General features: G+C 46.5%; 1 protein-coding gene and 1 pseudogene across 2 annotated transcripts in view; both read right to left on the bottom strand.

Annotated features, from left to right (window-relative positions):
* The window catches only part of LOC307206127 (uncharacterized protein), a 40941-nt gene extending 31742 nt beyond the window's left edge, over positions 1–9199 (bottom strand). The window contains exons 1-3 of the mRNA XM_079958918.1: positions 7339–9199; positions 1184–1436; positions 931–1043 (exon numbers count right to left, since the gene is read on the bottom strand). Coding sequence (XP_079815044.1) covers positions 931–1043; positions 1184–1436; positions 7339–7503 — 531 coding nt within the window. The 5' untranslated portion in view covers positions 7504–9199. The remainder of the gene's footprint in view (positions 1–930; positions 1044–1183; positions 1437–7338) is intronic.
* An 8182-nt stretch (positions 9200–17381) lies between these two features.
* On the bottom strand, positions 17382–18570 carry LOC307206095 (protein S100-A6-like; annotated as a pseudogene). Its single transcript has 2 exons — positions 18409–18570; positions 17382–17755 (listed from the first exon to the last, which is right to left on the bottom strand). The product of its transcript is annotated as a protein S100-A6-like (transcript).
* Between the last annotated feature and the right edge of the window lie 4048 nt (positions 18571–22618).

The following is a 22618-nucleotide window of genomic DNA, read 5'->3' on the forward strand; positions in this document are numbered from 1 at the left end:
ACAATCTTCATTCTCCCCAACAAGGTAAAGGTAAAGGTAAAGGGACCCCTGACCATTAGGTCCAGTCGTGACCGACTCTGGGGATGCGGAGCTCATCTCGCTTTATTGGCCGAGGGAACCGGCATACAGCTTCCGGGTCATGTGGCCAGCATGACTAAGCCGCTTCTGGCGAACCAGAGCAGTGCACGGAAACGCCGTTTACCTTCCCACCGGAGCGGTACCTATTTATCTACTTGCACTTTGACGTGCTTTCGAACTGCTAGGTTGGCAGGAGCAGGGACTGAGCAACAGGAGCTCACCCCGTCGCGGGGATTCAAACCGCCACCTTCCAATCAGCAAGCCCTAGGTTCTGTGGTTTAACCCACAGCACCACCCGCGTCCCCAATACTCCCCAATACTACATTTCAAAGTGCTATTTACATTTCACACAAGGAACACTGTTAACATCCATAACACAAACCAGAGCAGAGCTTCGTAATCTGAGACTGGGGCTCTTGCAGATGGGGGGTGTGCGTCTTGACTCTTCATCTCAGGCTCCTGAGTTGGAGCCCCACATTAGGCAAAAAGATTTCTGCAGTGCAGGCAGTTGGACTCTGCCAGTTCCAGCTCTACAATACTGTGGTTCTACGGCACCCTGTGCAAGGCACCCCGGAATGGATCTTCTCAATTTTGCACCCCCTTGGCTCAGTGCCCTGTGGGTGGATTGGGGGGGGGTGTCTCCTGCCCACACTGCCTTAAATCCAGCACTGCTACACCAACCCCACCCACTGTGGGGAATCACGGTCAAGGATACATGGGAGCTGTTCATCCCGCAAAATCTGGGGAGCCATGAATCCCCAACCCCTGGACTATTGTCTCAGTTTCCTTTTAGTATATGGGAGACTGGCATGGGTGAGAGACCAGGAGACACTGTCCCACGAAGCGACATACCCATTCTCCATGCGTAGTGGAAGCATGTAAACATCTAAGAAGCCACATTTCAAACGAAGCAGGATCGTAGAGTTTATGCTGGCGCCGAAATTGTAGCTCCATCTCGCTTGTCTCTGACGGGTGGGGTTCAAGAGCCAAGCCAAAGGGTCTTAAGTTTACGCACCCGCGATTCTCCTCCGGCGGCGGCGGGGTGGGGAGCTCTCCGCTTGGTCTTCTGACTTCATCCCGGATCTCAAGTCAAGACAGTTTCAGCCCGATGGCGCCTGGAGGTAAGCGACCACCCGGCTCTGGCCACTTTCTTCAGCCAAGTCCAGCGGGCGGCGTCCCCAGCGGTCCCGCACGTCGAAGCGAGCGCTCCCTCGGCGCAGGACCCGCAGCGTGTCCAGGAAGCCCCCGCGGGCCGCGTCGTGGACCGGGAACGTGCCCGTGGACGGGTCGGGGCGGTTGGGATCCGCTCCTCTTTGCAGAAGCAACTGAGCTACCCCGGGGTTCCCCATCATCATAACCTGGAGGGAAAAGAGGAGAGGAAAGTCAAGGTTTGCGCATCTTTACCCTTTCCGTCTAGGCGCTTGGAGCGGCCATGTTCTGCGGGCTGAAATGGCCAAGATCCTGACCGCCACTCTGCATTAATTAGCTCATAATAATTCTGGTTAAATAATTTTTTTTTGGGGGGGGGTGCTAATCTGTGTACTGTTCATAGGAGCCAACTCCTATGGGTCGAGGCGGCTTTGTCCCACCAATAAAATATTTGAGGGGGCCGCCCCCTAAAGTTGATCGGTATTGCCATTCAAATGGTGTGTGTGCACCGCGTCATAGGATTATGTGACTGAATTGTGGGGGGGCTTACCTCCCCCCTATTTTATTCAAGATTGCGTCCCTGGTACTGTTTCCTGAATTGTTGCACCCTAAGTTGGATCTGAACTTTAAAAGGCGCAGTGTCAAAGGGTAAAAGTTGAAAAGTCAATCATACGATCATATTATTATTATTATTATTATTATTATTATTATTATTATTTGCCCGTCCCTCCGTCTAAGGTCCCTGGGGGGTTCCAACATTAAAGCGATATTAAAGAGAGTTTAAAATAACTTACAAACACAAAATAAGGCGAGTCCTAAAAGTTCACACGTCAAGTTTCAGAAGCTAGGGGTAAAGAGGGTTTCTTTGGGGCGAAGCATCCCACAAACGCCTCGGAAAGTCTGGTAATGACACCGCTAGCCTTTATCCGGCCAAAGCTCCGTTTACTCCGCGTCCTTCGAAGGGACCATTTCGGCGAAATTGGCAAGAGGCTCTTTGTTGGAACTGGGCAAATCTCAAGAAACGGAAAGGTTTCTGATAGACCTCTTTCGGGGATGGAGTAGGTAGTAGTAGTAGTTTTAATAAGTTTAATGATCAACAGTAATAAGATTTTTAAGGATGGTATCCGGTTGAGTCATTCATAGCATGACACCCAGAAAGACGAACGGTGCATACCATTCAATTTTTGCGGGTGGAAACGCGTCCCATAAAACTGAAAATGGTGGGACATGCTTCCGAATAATAATAATAATAATAATAATAATAAATATTTTTGGAAGCACGCTCGGCTTTTATTTTAATACTTTGTTGGAAGCCACCCAGATGGGCGGGGTATAAATAAATTATTATTATTATTATTATTATTATTATTATTATTATTATTATTATTATTATTTAGTTTTCCTTCTTTCGAGGGAGTTATTCAGAAGGATCCCAGCTGGAGATAATAGGATCCGTGTCTTCTCTCTCCACCGAGGCGAACGTATTCGCTTCTGCTGCTTCTTTCCCATGGAGAAGGACGGCTCCCACGGAATCAATCTCAGCCCAAACTGGCGCGCACGTTGCGCTTGCTTCGGAAAGGCGGGTCTGCAAACTCTCCAGATGGGCTGTAGTGAGAGGGGTGGTTCTTGAGCAGAAAGGAAAACCAGGAAGACGAAACGAGCGAGGAAACCAAGCGAAGAAAGAAAACCTGAACTAGCAGCGGGGAGTGAGCGCAGCCACTCTTATCAAATGCCAAATATTGACATTTTTAATGTTATAAGAAATAAATGTTTACCAAAGGCCTGGATCTTCAGGTGGTGGTTTCCTTGGAGGGAAGTCGGAGTCTTTTTTAAAAAAATAAAATAAAATAGGCCTTTTTATGTCTGCAAGGTTGACGTTTGAATCTAATGCTAAATTAAAAGCTGCAGCCATCTCTAGAGACGAGCGCGAAGCTGGGCGGACGCAAACGAAACCTCTGCTTGACGAACAATTTTGCCTCAGACCCTAAAAGGACTAAAAAGCAGTATTATTTTAATTATTATTATTTTTTTGCGTCCTTCAGCGTTGCTCTCTGTTCACAGCCCAGCTGAGGCGGAGTAGGTAGAGTAAATCGATTCACAAACGCAATGCAATAACTCGCGGTGATGCGTGGTTGTGATTTCCAGAGGGAACGAGCTGCTACAATTGGAAACATGAAAGCTGCCCTTTTTCATTCAGTCGGGCTGGCATCATCAAGGAAATGTGGGCCACCCCACTTCAGTTTAATACAATGGCCGACTGGCATTAGTAACAAAGGTATTATTTCTAAAAGAGGCGCAGTGAAATAAAAGTCTACCAGAATTCACCAGAAGCCGGATCAAACTATAGACGCGAGGAGGAAAAGTGAAGACGCGTCACAGCAGAGGCTTTAAACCAGGCATAGGCAAACTCCGGCCCTCCAGATGTTTGGGACTACAATTCCCATCATCCCTGAACGCTGGTCCTGTTAGCTAGGGATGATGGGAATTGTAGTCCCAAACATCTGGAGGGCCGGAGTTTGCCTACGCCTGCAGTTTAAACCAAGGATGTGGAATGTGTGGCCCTTCAGACGTTGGAATTCCAGCATTGCCAAAGGTTAGGATGCTGAGAGATTGCAGGTTTGGAGAGGTGCAGGTTCTTGTACGGAGTTAAGCGCCTGATTGTGCTAAATCAGCACCATTTTAAAAACAACGCATTTGTTTTTAAAATGAAAAAGCACGAAGAAGAAGAAGAAGAAGAAGAAGAAGAAGAAGAAGAAGAAGAAGAAGAAGAGGAGGAGGAGGAGGAGGAGGAGGAGGAGGAGGAGGAGGAGGAGGAGGAGGAGGAGGAGGAGGAAGAGGAAGAGGAGGAGGAGGAGGAGGAGTTTGGATTTGATATCCCGCTTTATCACTACCCTAGGGAGTCTCAAAGCGGCTAACATTCTCCTTTCACTCCGCTGTAAAAGAAGGGATATCCGTGCGGGTTGTGTTTTTATTTTAAAACAGACTTATTGTAATTCTAATTATACCCAAATCTGGACTGATATCTCTGGTCCTCTTTTTGCCTCTCTCGGCTTCGAAATGTCATGCCCGTTTTCTGCTTGACAATTCCGTTTTCTGCTTGATTTAATAAAATCGAAGAGTTACGATTAAGTGCAGCGGCTTAAGAGCGCGAACGTATCATCCGTGATCACTCGAAAGTAAGCTCCATTGAGCATAAAAACGTTGGAAGTTTGGGGGCAACTCAGGTTGCCGAAGACGGGCTTGCAAACCTCAGTTTAAAAAACATACAAGGCTGAAAGGGAGCCTTACAAAATCCAGCGCGGGGCTTACTCCCAGGTTAATGCGGTTAGGATGGGGGGGCAACTTGATTAAAATATTGGGGGGGGGGGGCAACTAAGCCCTGCCCCGCATAATCGATCACAAGTGACACACACACCATTTGAATGAGAATTCCCCTCAACTTGGGGGGGGGGTGTCGTCCATGGGCGTAGCAACGATTTATTGGGTGGGGGGCAGAACCCAGTTATCTGTGACACAATTGGTCAGTTAAGTATTTTTATTTATTTACTTAATTGGCCCCTCCCTGCCTCCCCCTGGCTACGTCCATGGCAGCCTGGGCTCCTCAATATTTTATGGGGGGTCCCCGAAGGGACCTCGGTCCCTAGGAGTTGGCTCTCATGATTGCATGTAATACTCACTTTACATGAGCGCAAGCCTTCTGTTAACCTCAATGGAGCTTACTTCTGAGTAGACACGAATAGCATTTCATACCTGAAGTCTTTTCTCTGTTTCGCTAGCTTTTTTCATGCAGGTAGGTAGCCGTGTTGGTCTGCCGTAGTCGAAACAAAACAAAACAAAATAATTCCTTCCAGTAGCACCTTAGAGACCAACTAAGTTTGTTATTGGTATGAGCTTTCGTGTGTGTTCATGCAGAGAACTTTAAATTAATCGGTCAGTGAGGCCGAGTTGCAGCCATCGGTCGAAATCTGAGCTGGATTTCTCGATCTCCAGCTACGGAATCAAAAAGTTAGAATAAAACCCAGAACAGAAAAGGGGAGGTAGTTTTCGAGAGATGTGTGACCCCCAGGTGGCTTTTAAAAGCAGCTTTTCCCATTGTGGAAAACAAACAAACCCCAATGAGGTTAAATAAGAGTAGGGCTGTCGGGAATTTCCCTTAAAAAGGGTAAAAAGTTGACAGCTATGAATAAGAGTGAGATGAATATGTATATGGTTGATGATTAATTCTAGATTTTAGTCTAATGTCTCCAGTCATTTCGGGGTTGCAGTGATTTTTCATTCTCTCTCCTCAATCTAGGCAGACACCATATATTTGAAACACACGACTCCAGCCCACCCCCACCCCCCAGTCCTGGAAACTGTAGTTTCGTGTGAGGGGTAAGCCACACATCTCAGGATTCTTGGGCGGGGAGAGATGTCATGTGTTTTAAATGGTTGCGTTTTATATGGCTGAGAAGACGGACCTGGGGAGGGTCTCAAATCGATTTGAGAATAAAACAGGACACATTCTGGTAACTGAATGTATTATTAGAGGGCTGGTTTTCCTCACTTGAAATGTTAATATTTGCTACTGAAATCTGTTTCCGAAGTGGGGATCTGTTCTATACAGTACTTCTGTTACGGAAACATAAACTGAAACAAGATCCTTATTTAAATATAGTATTTTCCAAAGACTACACTGTGGTTGCTTTTGTTTGGCGGTGGGCGCGGGGAGGAGAGTCCAAACGTGGGACAGCGATTGCTCCAATAATTTTATTCTCCAATCATTTTGTTCACCTTTCTATTTTATTTTATTTATTCTTAGTTTCCTCGGACAGGGCAAGCTACGCAACAAGGACCCAAACTTGGGGGTGGCACGAAGCCAATCCTCCAGCGTTTAGGGTTCATCCGAACAACTTTTCTAACTTTTCATGGATCCATTTGCCACGTTAAAAGGGTGGACGTTAAATCCTGCCCCCCACCCCAATTTTAACAGTTTACTCGCTCGCTAGGTCAGTCAGCAGCACACACAAACTGTGATTAATTGCTGTATTTCGGATCTGGGCGTAATCTGGTTTGACTCCTCCTCTTCCACCTGAGTTTGGGTGTGGTTATTTTTTGGGTGGGGGATGATCAGCCCTGTGTTTTGGAACGGGCCAAATTTGTAGGATCCATCGTGGGCTGAGCCTAGGAAGGTAAATTCCAGTGCGGACTAGGGGACTTCCGAGCAAGCGCGTTTTGGATCAGGGCCCTGCATCGAGCCGATAAGCTTTCTACTTCCAGGAAGGTGATTTTAAAGCACACCTAGGTTACTGCGTGCACGCCATACAGTTCAAAGCAGACATACCCCTTCCAAATCCTGGGAACCTTAGTTCACCCCCTCCCGGAGCTTCAGTTTGTCTATTTATTTACTGCAGCTACACCCCACCTTTCTCTTCAAGAAGCTCAAGCGGCCTCTATGGTTCTCCCCCTCCTTGTTTAATCTTCACAAGGACTCTGTGAGGTAGGTTAGGTTGACAGAAGGCAGTGACTAACTCCAAGGTCACTCCGAATGAGCTTCAGGGCTGAGTGAAGATTTGAACCCTGGTCTCCCAGGTCAAAGTCCAGCACCCTAACCACGGCACTACTCTGGGTCCTCAGCACCCTTAAACTACAGTTTCCAAGTTTCTTTGAGAGGGATGGATGCGGGTTAAAGGTATGGCGTGCGCATAGCTAGGAATGAACAGCTACCTCTACCCAATAAATCTAGTTTAGCCCCCGAGTGGTACTCATACTCCGCACCTCTAAACCTCACGTTTAAAATTTCAGCTATGGGCGGGATCAGCGGGCGGCTGCCCTGACCTAAATCAAATAAGTAAATAAAAATACTTAACTAAAAGTAGAAATGATCAGAATATTTGAAAAGTTCTGACAATTCGCCCGCCCGCCCCCCCGCCACATGGAGTCAAAAGCAAGTCAATTGGTGTGGAGACATTTCATTCCGAATTTGGTCGACAGAGAATGGCGACAGGTGGGTGTCCTGCCCGCACCCCAACATAAATCCTGGCTACTTCCATGCCCCTCCCCCGCGGCAGTCTCTCACCCATCTATCTATGGCTCTCCGGCCTTCCTCCTACTGTCCCCGGACGGACCTACCTGGATCGGGGCCCTGCCGAAGCGATTCACCGCGTTGGGGTCCGCCCCGCCATCCAGCAGCCTCCTCGCGGTCTCCAGGTCTCCCCGGGCAGCGGCGTTGGCCAGCTCATCCGCCTCGCCGCGGCCGCCCTCTCCATCCATGTCCGAGCCGGGGGCAGGATCCATCCCACGAAGCCGAAGACTTCACGGGTTGTCAGTAGGGCATCTATGCAGCCGGCCCCTTGGTGCCCTGCTGCCGGGCTCCCTCAAAGGATCCGTCAGATCATCAGAGGGATCCCTCCCGGCGTCCGCGCAAGGACGCAGCAGCGATCTCCCCTCCTTCGCCTGTGACCAGGACTCGGTTCTCGGTCGACGTTGCCGGCTTCCCGACGGCGCGGACGCCCTTCGAGCAGACCTTCCCCGGCGGGCGGAGCCGTCCAGTCCACTCTTTTCCTGAGCTGGGCTGCGTCTCCCTTCCTCCTTTCCCACGGATCCGCAGGTCTCTATCCAGGCCCGCTGGCTCCCTCTCTCGGCGGCCCGACGTCACGATGAGGAACAAGCCTAGGACCGGGACAGCGGAGGCGAATGTGCAGGAACTTCCCCATCAAAAGTGGGTCACTCCGAGAACAACAGCTGGACTTTCGACCCGTCTGTGCATCCGCTCCCCCTTAAGGGCTCTCTGGGAAGAGGTCCTCGCCTGTAGTAAGCTAGCATAAAGCCTGCCACCCTGAGGTGCTGCTTTTCTGCATGCACAGTCCAGGGGGTCGCCAAGCTGTGGGCGCATCTGGCATTTTGAGAGTGCTCTGCGCAGCATCGTCCCCCCCCCCCCGCCTCTCTCTCCTCCTCCCGCATCCCGTTCTGGCATTCCTCACATACAAACATACAAGAAAGTCTTCATAGGAACACCACTCTCTCTCACACACACACAGATTAGCTGTGCACGCATCACATTGTAGTTTGCCCCCCTCAAAGCTACAATTCCCAGCACCCTTAACAAACTGCAGTTCCCGGGATACGTTGTGGGAAAGGATGTGCTCTAAATGTAAAGTTTTTATGCAGTCATTGTTTGCTTTTCCACAAGGGTCTGGCAAAACGTTTGCTGTGATGTTGAATCCCTCTGATTTTACACCCCGCCGCCCCAAAAGTCAGAAGCAAGTTGATTTACATTAATAGCAAATAATAATAATAATTCAAAGATCCGCTGCTGGCAAGCACCACCAGGTAGGATTTTTACGCAGCATGGCTGCAAAGCGGCGCACAACCCATCTCTGGCCGTAGCGGGTGACGGGTGACTTGATGGTGGTTTTGAGGAGACAGTTTGTTAAAAAATATATATGGGGATCCACAAGGACTTGGATCTATGCTTTTGCACCATAGCCCGGCTGGGCAGCCCAAGACCGGTTCAGAGCGATGGAGAGAGACGTGCTCTGTGATTTGATGGTGGTTGGGGCGCGGGGAGGGAACCCGTGAAGAAAGTATCCTGTTTCCAAAAAAAAGACCGGGGCAAGATGTGTGCCCTCAGACTCGTCTTTTCTTTTCTTTCCCTTCCTCCTCTACTTTCTGACTCCTGCGACACCCCACTTTCTCTACAAACCTGGCTGCGTAGGCGCCATATGTTTGGAGTACACGATTTCCCCCAGAGGATCCTGGGAACTGAAGTTTGTTAAGGGTGCTCACCTGGCGTTGTAGCTCTCTGTGAAGGGTCCACTAAAATCCCCAGAATTCTTTGGGAGATGTCACCTGCGTTTGAAGCCTCTGAACCATTTGTAAGTGGCAAAGCTCCTTGTCATCTGTTTCACTCCAGACAGAGAATATGTATTCGCTAGACAAGCCTAGACTTGCCTCCATTTAGTATGTTCCGTAACAGGGAACCCTCTCAGAACAAGCCTAGACTTGTCCTGTCATATGCTATAGATTCATTGCCAGAAACTGACTTCTGCTGAGCAGTCAGTTTCTAGACTCCTATAAATATACAGCTGACTCTTTTGTTAGGGCTGCAGCAGAAGTTGTGCTCCCTGAACTCCATCTTCTTCCAAGGCAACAGATGGGGACTTGGGCTTTTTACTCAGAGCTGCTGCCTATGCCCATAAGATGGGGCAGAATCATTCCTTCTGTTTCCAGCGTTCAGAGTGCTGTTGTTTAAGCAGCCAAAACAGTACCACCCACACAAAAATGGCGGAAGTATCAGCAAATCCCAAGGTATGCAGAAATACATAAATAAAAATAGCCCCAAGAGCTGTTCTCAGTTGGCCACAGAAGGGGAAGGCAAATGACAGAAAAGGAGGGGAGACAAGGAACAGAATAAAACATGCTATTCAGGAGTACTCCATACTGCAATATTCGGCTGCAGGCCTGTCTTGCGATTCTGTTTCTTTGTGTTTGTTTATTTATTTACAAACCTGATGCTTCACTTAAGTAAGCCTGTGTTTTCTGACATTGGTGGTGGTGAGATGGTGCTATCTCATGGGTAGGCAAACTAAGGCCCGGGGGGCTGGATCCGGCCCAATGACCTTATAAATCTGGCTCGCAGAAAGTCCAGGAATCAGCGTGTTTTTACATGAGTACAATGTGTACTTTTATTTAAAATGCATCTCTGGGTTATTTGTGGTGCATAGGAATTTGTTCCTCCCCCCCCAAAAAATAGTCTGATCCCCCACAAGTTCTGAGGGACAGTGGACCGGCCCCCTGCTGGAAAAGTTTGCTGACCCCTGCTCTAACTTATCTGATTTTGTCTCATGCCTTTGTTTTCTCAGCCAGTTTACTGGGAATTGCCTTCCAGAGGTTGAGGCCTACAGCTCCCATCAGTTCCAGAAGGGCTGGTCCATAGTCAGGGATGATGGGAGTTGTAGTCCAAGAACATCTGGAGGACGACAGGTGCCCCAACGCTGGAATATCTGACAGGCACCATGTTGGCTGCTCCTGCCCTAGGGCAGGCATAGGCAAACTCGCCCCTCCAGATGTTTTTGGACTACAACTCCCATCATCCCTAGCTAACAGGACTAGTGGTCAGGGATGACGGGAGTTGTAGTCTCAAAACATCTGGAGGGCTGAGTTTGCCTATGCCTGCCCTGTTGTTGTTTAGTCATTTAGTCGTGTCCGACTCTTTGTGACCCCATGGACCAGAGCATGCCAGGCACTCCTGTCTTCCACTGCCTCCCGCAGATTGGTCAAACTCATGTTAGATGCTTCAAGAACACTGTCCAGCCATCTCGTCCTCGGTTGTCCTCTTCTCCTTGTGCCCTCAATCTTTCCCAGCATCAGGGTCTTTTCCAGGGAGTCTTCTCTTCTCATGAGGTGACCAAAGTATTGGAGCCTCAGCTTCAGGATCTGTCCCTTCAGTGATCACTCAGGGCTGATTTCCTTCAGAATGGATAGGTTGGATTTTCTTGCAGTCCATGGGACTCTCAAGAGTCTCCTCCAGAACCAGAATTCAAAAACATCAATTCTTTGGCGATCAGCCTTCTTTATGGTCCAGCTCTCACTTCCATACATCACTACTGGGAAAACCATAGCTTTAACAATATGGACCTTTGTTGGCAAGGTGATGTCTCTGCTTTTTAATGCTGTCTAGGTTTGTCATTGCTTTTCTTCCCAGAAGCAGGCGTCTTTTAATTTCGTGACTGCTGTCACCATCCGCGGTGATCACGGAACTCAAGAAAGTAAAATCTCTCACTGCCTCCATTTCTTCCCCTTCTATTTGCCAGGAGGTGATGGGCCCAGTGGCCATGATCTTAGTTTTTTTGATGTTGAGCTTCAGACCATATTGTGCACTCTCCTCTTTCTCCTCATTAAAAGGTTCTTTAAATCCTCCTCACTTTCTGCCATCAATGTTGTGTCATCTGCATATCTGAGGTTGTTGATATTTCTTCCGGCAATCTTAATTCCGGCTTGGGATTCATCCAGTTCAGCCTTTCGCATGATGAATTCTGCATATAAGTTTAATAAGCAGGGAGACAATATACAGCCTTGTCGTACTCCTTTCCCAATTTTGAACCAATCCGTTGTTTCATATCCAGTTCTAACTGTAGCTTCTTGTCCCATATAGAGATTTCTCAGGAGACAGATGAGGTGATCAGGCAATCCTATTTCTTTAAGAACTTGCCATAATTTGCTGTGGTCAACACAGTCAAAGGCTTTTGCATAGTCAATGAAGCAGAAGTAGATGTCTTTCTGGAACTCTCTAGCTTTCTCCATAATCCAGCGCATGTTTGCAATTTGGTCTCTGGTTCCTCTGCCTCTTCTAAATCCAGCTTGCACTTCTGGGAGTTCTCGGTCCACATACTGCTTGAGCCTTCCTTGTAGAATTTTAAGCATAACCTTGCTAGCATGTGAAATGAGCACAATTGTGCGGTAGTTGGAGCATTATTTGGCATTACCCTTCTTTGGGATTGGGATGTAGACTGATCTTCTCCAATCCTCTGGCCACTGCTGAGTTTTCCAAACTTGCTGGCATATTGAGTGTAGCACCTTAACAGCATCATCTTTTAAAATTTTAAATAGTTCAGCTGGAATATCATCACTTCCACTGGCCTTGTTATTAGCAGTGCTTTCTAAGGCTCATTTGACTTCACTCTCCAGGATGTCTGGCTCAAGGTCAGCAACCACACTACCTGGAGTGTCCGAGACCTCCATATCTTTCTGGTATAATTCCTCTGTGTATTCTTGCCACCTCTTATTGATGTCTTCTGCTTCTGTTAGGTCCTTTCCACTTTTGTCCTTTGTTGTGGTAACCTTTGTACAAAATGTTCCTTTAATATCTCCAATTTTCTTGAACAGATCTCTGGTTTTTCCCATTCTATTGTTTTCCTCTATTTCTTTGCATTGTTCGTTTAAGAAGGCCCTCTTGTCTCTCCTTGCTATTCTTTGGAAATCTGCATTCAATTTCCTGTGTCTTTCACTGTCTCCCTTACATTTTGCTTGCCTTCTCTCCCCCGCTATTTGTAAGGCATCGTTGGACAGCCACTTTGCTTTCTTGCATTTCCTTTTCATTGGGATGGTTTTCGTTGCTGCTTCCTGTATAATGTCACGAGCCTCCATCCATAGTTCTTCAGGCACTCTGTCTACCAAATCTAAATCCTTAAACCTGTTCCTCACTTCTACTGTGTATTCATAAGGGATTTGATTTAGATTGTATCTTACTGGCCCAGTGGTTTTTCCTACTTTCTTCAGTTTAAGCTTGAATTTTGCTATAAGAAGCTGATGATCTGAGCCACAGTCAGCTCCAGGTCTTGTTTTTGCTGACTGTATAGAGCTTCTCCATCTTTGGCTGCAGAGAATATAATCAATCTGATTTTGATGCTGCCCATCTGGTGATGTCCATGTGTAGAGTCGTCTCTTGTGTTGTTGGAAAGAGTGTTTGTGATGACCAGCTTGTTCTCTAGGCAGAACTCTATTAGCCTTTCCTTTGCTTCGTTTTGAACTCCAAGGCCAAACTTGCCAGTTATTCCTTTTATCTCTTGACTCCCTACTTTAGCATTCCAATCCCCTATAATGAGAAGAACATCCTTCTTTGGTGTCATTTCTAGAAGGTGTTGTAAGTCTTCATAGAACTGGTCAATTTCAGTTTCTTCAGCACTGGTAGTTGGTGCATAAACTTGGATTACTGTGATGTTAAAAGGTCTGCCTTGGATTCGTATCGAGATCATTCTATCATTTTTGAGATTGCATCCCAGTATGGCTTTTGCCACTCTTTTGTTGACTATGAGGGCCACTCCATTTCTTCTACGGGTTTCTTGCCCACAGTAGTAGATATGATGGTCATCCGAACTGAATTCGCCCATTCCCGTCCATTTTAGTTCACTGATGCCCAGGATGTCAATATTTATTCTTGCCATCTCATTTTTGACCACATCCAGCTTACCATTGCACATGGATTTTACATTCCAGGTTCCTATGCAATATTTTTCTTTACAGCATTGTAAAGATTTTTCTTTCCTTTCGCTTCCAGGCATATCCACAACTGAGCGACGTTTCAGCTTTGGCCCAGCCATTTCATCAGCTCTGAATATACTTGTACTTGTCCTCTGCTCTACTTGTCCATGCCTGCCCTAGGGGAACTCATTTAGAAACTGGAAGCTGGCAGGACTTCACTCAGTAGTATCACAGGTAGAATTCTCCACTGCTGTGGCACCCCTACAATAAAAACAGCTATAAGGGCAAGAATATGGTTTTTTTAAGAAGGAAACTGGCATGTGGACTCACAGGTGCTTTTTCTTCAGACTTAGACAGCTACACACCCTACATTTAAAGCACACAACGTCCCTGAAACAATCCTATAGTTCATTTATGCTGCTGGGAATTGTAGCTCTCTGAGTGGTAAATTACAGTTCCCAGTATTCTCTGGGGGAAGAAGTGTGCTTTAATGGTACACAGCCTTTACACCTGCCAGTTTAAGCGTGCTTTTCGACAAGTCACATGACTTTACAAAGTGATCCTTAATGGTGACAGGGTAAAGACTGGAATACTGTGTCCAGTTCTGGGCACCACAATTTAAGATGGATGTTGACAAGCTGGAAGGTGTGCAGAGGAGGGCGACCAAGGGTCTGGAAACCAAACCTGATGAGGAGGAGTTGAAGGAGCTCGGGATGTTTAGCCTGGAAAAGAGGAGGCTGAGAGGAGATATGAGGGCCATCTTCAAATATCTCAAGGGCTGTCACATGGAAGAGGGACTAAGCTTGTTTTCTCCTGCTCTGGAGTATAGGACTCGAACCCATGGCTTCAAGTTCCAAGAAAGAAGATTCCAACTAAACATACAGAAAAGCTTTCTGACAGTAAGAGCTGTTAGACAGTGGAACAGACTCCCACAAGATGTGGTGGACTCTCCTTCCTCAGAGGTTGGATGGCCATCTGCCATGGAAGCTTGAGCGGGTATTCCTGCATTGCAGAGAGTTGGACTAGAAGACCATTGGGGTCCCTTCCAATGCCACGATTGTATGACTCTTCAAAAGAGCACAGAACAGGGATAGGCTTTTTGCAATGAAAGGCACCCACCTGGGAAACCCAGCCAGATGGGCTGGGTATAAATAATAAAATACTAATACTAATAATAAGAAAGAATGAAGCTCTAACATCAAGCTCACAGGAGGTGAGCTCATGAATTACCTGAGGGGAAAATCCCCCATTGTGATAGGAAGTAAGAGCAGGTGCTTCAAGGTCCCATCAGTGTGAGCAGAGCCAGCCCTTCCATTGGGCAACGTGAGGCAGGCTATGTCATTGCTTTCAGAGACATCAGAAGCTTGCTAGAACAGGGATGGGGAACCTGGCATTATTGGACTCCCAGCAACCATCTCAGCCCCAGCCAGTATGGTCAACAGCCAGGGATGACCCGGGGGGGGGGGGTTGTAGTGCAGCAGCAACTTCTGGAGAGCTTCAGGTTCCACATCCCAGTGCTGGAGATAAAGATGGCAGCCGCACAGGAGGTCAGCTGGCTTGCCACTGGTTACTGCAGTCAGGCTTCTGTGGGGATGGTGCACATAGCCAAGCGAAAAAGAAACTTGCCTCCTGGTGCTTTTGGAGACATGATAAACATACAGGAAATCATTGCAACAGACGGCTCCCGTCTTTACATGCTCATCAGGAGTTGGCAAGAACAAAAGAGTGCTGTGTCACCGGTGTTTTCCATTTCGTCTCAGCCCAGCTCCTCCTCCTTTGGGGAGATACTCACCTGATATCACTGTCAACGCCTGCCTGTATGTGGAAATTTCCCTTGAGGTACATTTTGCCAATTTTGGAAGCAGACTGTATGCCTGCCACTTCTCACTGCAGCTGGTGCAACTGCACTGAGCAACTGGAAGATGGGGAATGCTTCACCACTGAGCTCTCAAAGCTCTGCTGAAGGCACAGGAAGAAGACAGCCTAGTTTTTCTTTTCTCATGCGTTGGTAATTTTACTCTCTCCCTGCAGTGGGCGAGTGAATTGTGGGAATGTTCAGGGATGCAGGAGAGGATATATTGTCTGATAATAGCCTTTCCAACTTGTGTTAACAAGTTCACAATTTAGCAGAGTAACATTCCCCTTTTAAACTTGCAGTGGATGCGTTTGCTCAGGCTCGCTAAAGCCTCTATAATAACTGTTCTGGTATTTTCCCCTTATTCCCTCATAAAAGATAAGACATGACACAGTCTTCTATGGAAGTATAAAAAGAGTTTACTCACTCACATTCTGTTCACAATCGGATCCCAGAAGGCAGACTTATCTTAGAAAAGTAACATACACCTGGAAACTATCTCATAAGGAGACAGTCCCTTTGTTCTCTCTTGCCAAGAGAGCATCTTTGGCTAAGCAGATGTTGCTTCCTCGATGCATGTGGTCAAAAAGAGAGAGGTGGCTGCCCTGCCCTGTGCTTTTGCCGGTACTTGCACAGGTGAGGCCATGCCCACCTCTAGTCCCATGCAGAGGAAGTCTGTCCCAGCCCAGAAGGAAACAGGAAGTTTACCTGCTGGCTGGACAAACATTCCTCCCCATGTGTAAACATGTTAACTCTAGGAATGTTGTACTTGACTGCTCTTGTGTTTCACATCCCAAATGAATCTTGTCCCGACTGTGTCTCTGTCTGCACCCCCTCCTTGTTGTTTGCACCCCCTCCTGTCTGCACCCCCTCTTACTGTTTATTATTCATCTGCCTGTATATTCTTCTGGGATTAAATGGATTGTTCCTAAATCTCTGAACTTCCAAAATACAAATAAAAAGCCTCAATGTGTTCATTAAGTGAAGATGAAGAGTGAAGCTCAGTTGGTTAGAGCTTGATACTGATGATGCCAAGATTGCAAGTTCAAACCCCCTATGGGACAGCTGCGTATTCCTGCATTGCAGGAATTCTATGATTCTAACAGCATGGAACTGGCTTGTTTTTCTGAGTTCTACTTTGGCATGAAGAGACTTAGGAGACTGCAGTAGTTTGCTTTTCATGAACCGCACAGGTCCTGTTTTTCTTGTTCTCAGAAATGAGGTCTAAATTCCCTGGCACACTGCCCGTGGCCGATCAAGGGTGCTAAAGGTAATGTAAATTATGTCAGTTCAGAGAAATGTGATAAGGGAGGGGACTGTCATGGGAACAGCTGAATTAAGCCCAGAGGCCAAGTCACCATCTGAGATCTCAATGTCATATTCTCAGGTGGTACAGTGTTTGCATAACACACAACGGAATAATGCTTTATGCGGGAGTGGATCTGTTCACAAAAAGAGAGAGAAGTTTGCCAGTGAGGACCAGGAAGCAAGTTTTTAAAGCCCCATTTTGGAAGCTGTTTTCTGTGTAAGGCAATAAATTTCTGTAAAAAGAGGCAGAGAATATAACAGAGGATTATGGCAATGCTTCACTGAGACAGGCCTCTGGGTTGCCAGTTTGTTTTCTTTATTCCTGTAAGCCGGCTGTAGGCAAGGATATAAATTTAATGACAATAAGGTAAAAGGTAAAGGATCCCTGGATGGTTAAGTCCAGTCAAAGGTGACTATGGGGTGCGGCGCTCATCCTGCTTTCAGGCCGAGGGTGCTGGCGTTTGTCCACAGACAGCTTTCTGGGTCATGTGGCCAGCAGGACTAAACTGCTTCTGGCGCAACAGAAACACTGTGATGGAAGCCAGAGCGCATGGAAACGCCACTTACCTTCCTGCCACAGTGGTACCTATCTACTTGCACTGGCATGCTTTCGAACTGCTAGGTTGGCAGGAGCTGGAACCTAGCAACGGGAGCTGACTGCCGTCATGCGGATTTGAACCACCGACCTTCTGATCAGCAAGCCCAAGAGGCTCAGTGGTTTAGATCCCAGTGCCCCCTGCTAATACTAGGCTGCCTTCTCAGAGGGTAGGTTGTTCTACTGCATCTTTGCAAGAGGAGGGATTGAATGAGCCACATGACCTGATGTGGAAGAACATCACCATGCAAAGGCAAAAGGCAAAGCAATGGATTATGTAGAGAGACAGCGGGCAGCACCTTCAGCCAGTGGGCACTTCGATCTGTTTATGTCTCAGTGCACATTAGCAGATCTCTCATGACTTGCTTGAGTTCTCCCTGCACACAAGCTGGTCTGTTACCGAATTAGGGTGCAGCGTTCCATCTCTCTCAAACTTATAGCACCAAGGACAGCTCCATTCCTGCTAACACTTTAGCGGGAACACCTAAAGACTATGCCAGAAATATGTGTCAACCACAATGTATTGGTGGTCTAGGCTACATTCACTGGGTTGTTTGAGCAGGGTTAGCAATAGGAAAAGTATTGCCTTATTGTTTTTCTTTTCTTTTTCTTTACAAAACTTAAATTTTATTGGATGTGAAACCGCCTACAGAGGTATGATTCCAAACCACAACACCTCACCCCACTGGGGGGTACATTTACAAAGCCAAAGTTTCATTGTAAATCATTGCCAAGGCACCCAGGAAAGTGACGTATTCCTGGAAGTTCAACACTTCATCCCCATTGTGGCTCAGATATTTATTCAGTGCCTGTATCTCTCTGTCTCTCTTTTTTTAAATTTTTTTTTTACTAGGAATTTCAAATTAACAGTTTTTCAAAGATACATCATCCTCATTTCCCCCCCCCTCCCCGGAAAACAGAAAACCCTCCCTCCCCTCCCCCCAGACTTCCCCCAGCTCCTCTCTCTGGTATTTCAGCATTTGTTGTTCTCTGCATGTTACAGAATTGTACAGATCCTTAATTTATCTATCTAAATGTTATCAATAAAAAGTTTGTGTATGTTTATTCAAAACCTGTCAAGGAGTCCAGTTCATTTTGTTGTTTCTTTAAGTACTTTATAAAGGGTTCCCATTTATCTTTAAAGTCACAGTTATCTTTGTCATGTAATTTATGTGTCAGTTTTGCCAATTCTGCGTAGCCCATCAGTTTCTCTTGACACAGTTCTTTGGTCTGGATTTCTTCATTCTTCCATCCTTGTGCTATTAAAACTCTTGCCGCTGTTGTCACATACATGAAGATATTTTTCAGTTTCCTTGGCAGGTCTTTCCCTACAATCCCTAACAAAAATGCTTCAGGTTTTTAAACAAATGTTAGTTGGAACATTTTCTTCAGTTCATTATATATCATTTCCCCCAAAATTTAATTTTGCTACAATCCCACCACATATGATAAAAAGCAGTGCCTGTATCTCTCCGTCCTGCAATTTCAGTCCAATGGCCAGCTCATTCTTGATCAGCTCCTTCAACTCCTTCTTACATAGGCTCCTCTTATTGCCATCCTTGCCCGCGTATTTATGGAAGGTGACAACCAGCAGACCAATAGCTTAGTCAAGAGGTTCTGCCATGGTGAGAGATGTGCTGCAAGCCGAGCGATGAAAGGAGGAGAATACTCTCTTGTCCCAGCCCACATCAAGGCAGCGACTCTCTTGCTGAGCTGCCTGCAGGCCCTTCCCTGAAGCAATATGGCGCAGTGGTGAGTGGCAGGAAGAGATGGGGAAAGTGGTCACCTTGTTGTTTTTCTGACACACCAGGCCTCTACTCTAACTTTTTACAGTTGGATTGGGAAAGTGGTCACCTTGTTGTTTTTCTGACACACCAGGCCTCTACTCTAACTTTTTACAGTTGGAGGGGTGTCCTAGAGGGATAGTGAGAGCGGACATCGCAAATCAATAGGCTTGTTTGCATGTTGCACTGACGCAAGTCCAAGTTGTCTGTGACACACGTTTTTGTGCGGAAGAGCATAAACTTAATTTTGCAGCTCAGCTGTTGTGTACACAGGTTGTACACTTCCCTAGTGTAACGTGTGAACCCTCTGAATCAACAGAAGGAAATAACAGTGTGGCATGAGGGTGAGGGTGTTGGATCAGGGCTAGAGATGTTTAGGTGAAAATCCACAAAGTTCGCTGAGTGACCTTCGGCCAATTACTATTTCTCAGCCTATCCTACCTCGCAGGGTTGATGTGCTGGACAAAGTGGGTGGCTGGGGGCGTTGAGTCATGTAGGTAGGAGAGTAGGATAAAAATATGGAACAATACAAAGGTAAGTGTGAAATGTTTAAAGTTACATAATTTCTTAGCTTAATCTGAATTGGATTTCCAGCACCAGCTGTCCAAGTGCTCAGGTAGGACCAAGATTTTATAGGGTGGCTGCTGACTTCTATTCCAGTTGAATCAGAAAGGTTATATGCCTTTCCAGTGTAGCGTATATACATTGGCATGACTCAGACATGAAACAACAACCTCATGCATGGCAGCAAGAATAAAATGTCATCATGGGTAGGCAAACTAAGGCCCGGGGGCTGGATCCGGCCCAATCAACTTCTAAATCTGGTCCATGGACGGTCCGGGAATCAGCGTGTTTTTACATGAGTAGAATGTGTGCTTTTATTTAAAATGCATCTCTGGGTTATTTGTGGGGCATAGGAATTCGTTCATTCTTTCCCCCAAAAAATATAGTCCGGCCCCCCACAAGGTCTGAGGGACAGTGGACCGCCCCCCTGCTGAAAAAGTTTGCTGACCCCTGGCTTACATGCTACATAATATAGCATAAACCTATAGTGTTTTGTGCAGGACGTTCTCTAGCTTATGGCAGTGTATGATTTGTGGTGCCCTAAAGCTTATTATGGGATGTTGTCTTCCTCCTCTTATTTGCATCAGCTGGAGTCATCACACATTAAAAACTTGGTTTTGGTTAGAGAGAATTGTTGTGGCTCTTGAAGGGATGGAGATATGGGGGTATGGAAAATCCAGTGACTTATTAAGGCTGCTCAGTCATCTGAAATTTTCATGGGATTAAGGAACTGGGAGGTGGAAACCAACCTTCTTAACTCTCATCCTACTCCTGAGTAGACGGTGGACACCAGCTTATCACTTCCACTCACTGTAAGAAACTCAAGGGACTCACTGTAAGAAACTCAAAAGAGGAAGGAGAAAGAAGACAGAAAGGGCAATCGTCAACAATATTCCAGGAGGTTGGCAAATTGGCATGTCGCCCTTTGGTCTGGCGTGTGTCAGGGTGTTCAACTCACTGAACTATAAAAACACACACTGTGTTTGCTTCATGAAATTAGTTCTTTTGTCTGAAGACTTATTTCAGTACTCATTAGTCATCGCTTATGGAACGACTGCAGATCTTTCAAGATGTCCAAAGACAAGGCGGATCTGCTGCTAAAGCTCACACCAGCAGAAGGTTGAAATGGTTTTGTGGAAATCTAAAACAGGAAGGAAGTATGCCTTACTGGAATAAAGTGGCGGATATGGTGACTGCTATTACAGACTGCTTATGGATTTTGCCAAGGACACTGTTATGTACTGAGCTGAATCCTAGAACAATAGGATCCAGAATGCAGCAGTCTGATTGGTCCGCAGGAGCCACCCAATCCAGCTCCAGGTGGACGTGAATCAGTGATCTGATTGGCCTGCAAAAGCAGCCAATCAGGCTTCTGGAGGAGGTGAATCAGCAACCAGATTGGCCTGCAGGAGCAGCCAATCAGGCTTCTGGAGGAAGTGAATCCGCAACCTGATTGGCCTGTAGGAGAAGCCTGGAATTAGCCAATCACACGGGGGCCATTGTGTAAATAGTGTATATATAGCTAGACATTTTGGGGAAAGATTCATTCATTGCTACTATGAGTTGAATAAAGAGCATGAAATTCACGCTTGACTCTGAGTATATTTCAGAAACACAAAATGACACACAGCTTTCCACCTTCTTGGGTGGCCTCAGACGCAAGAACTGTATATGGGGAGAGATGGGAAGGTTTCCTGCCTCCTTGGTTTATCTTTCTTCAAAAAGCAGCGCAAAGGGCTTACGAGGAAGGAGTGGGCGTGGCCTACACAAGCACCTTTGGGGATGAGAACAGGACAAAGGGAGGCAGTGGAAGTGATAAGCTGGTGTCCACCGTCTACTCAGGAGTAGGATGAGAGTTAAGAAGCTGAAACATACGGCCAAATTTCCAAATTTCCTGGTTACAGAGCATCAACTCACTTGTGCCAAGATGACCTGGTGCTTAGATTATAGCCAGTCTTTATTGATTTGTTTATGATAATGCTTTGAGTCAATTTTTATGAGTAAAGCAGAAGCAGCAAAAACAACTTTTTCTATGAGCTCAACATTAGAAAATGTAGACATTTTAAGCCACAATTAAGCATAACTAAACCACAGAGTCTAGGGCTTGCTGATCAGAAGGTCGGCGGTTCAAATCCCCGTGACGGGGTGAGCTCCCGTTGCTCGGTCCCTGCTCCTTCCCATCTAGAAGTTTGAAAGCACGTCAAAGTGCAAGTAGATAAATAGGTACCGCTCCAGCGGGAAGGTAAACGACGTTTCCGTGCGCTGCTCTGGTTAGCCAGAAGCGGCTTAGTCATGCTGACCACATGACCCAGAAGCTGTCTGCGAACAAATGGCAGCTTCCTTGGCCAGTAAAGCAAGATGAACGCTGCAATCCCAGAGTTGTCTGCAACTGAACCTAATGGTCATGGGTACCTTCACCTTTACCTTTAAACCTTCAATGGTGATTTTTTGTATTGCTAGTAATGCTCTGTTGAAATGGCCACAGGTGATTTTTACAACTTAAAAGCGGCAAATGAGCCACGTATCTAAGGAATTTGTGAAATAAAGCAAATAATGTTTAGAAGGAATGAGAATGAACAGAAAGTCACAGAGAGTTGCTTGTTTTTCAGGCACAATATATAAATAAGATTCTAAGAAGCGTCATTCCTGGAATTACACGTCTACTGAGTGTATTCTTAGAAACCCACTTTTCTTTGGGTGTGGACTAGCTGCAGAAAATGAAAGACAAATTGCTCACCAATTATGCTATTTGCTCATTGCTTAAGATTTGTTAAAGGAACAAAAATTATATGCTGCTTGATTCTAGGAAATATTTATATCCCGCCCTCTTCATAAATGAATGCCCACACGTCCCACTGTGCAGAGGGTGTCCTGGATTGTGAGGGCAGTCAGTGGGCTGTGTATTGGAAAGAGCCCTGTGTCTGAAGGCTGCTCTTTCAGAGTCTAGTTTAAAGATAAAGAACCCTAAGAAGGGAGACCTGCAGCGGCCATTAAGTTATCCATCAATAGTTAGTACCAGGGCAGCAGTCTGAGAAAGCATGCAGTCTTCCCCACTATTATGAGATGTCTTGAGATGTCTCTCAGTCTGTCTTGAGAGATAATGGAGAGTGCCTCTGGAGCTGAAATCAAACCACTGGAGAATCACAGCACCTGTTGTGGCTGCAGAGACGAGGAACTCACAACTGCTGCATCCCATGTTGTTTTTGCTGAATTAGCAACACTGAATTGACCTCCCCGGGGTGAAAGTGTGGAGTTTGAAACAGACAGGGTTAAAACTCCGTGGTGCCCTGCATCTGGGAGGGGCCGGAAGCAGGGCTTTACATC

Source organism: Podarcis cretensis, assembly GCF_951804945.1.
Source record: "Podarcis cretensis genome assembly, chromosome: 17".
Lineage (NCBI taxonomy): Eukaryota > Metazoa > Chordata > Lepidosauria > Squamata > Lacertidae > Podarcis > Podarcis cretensis.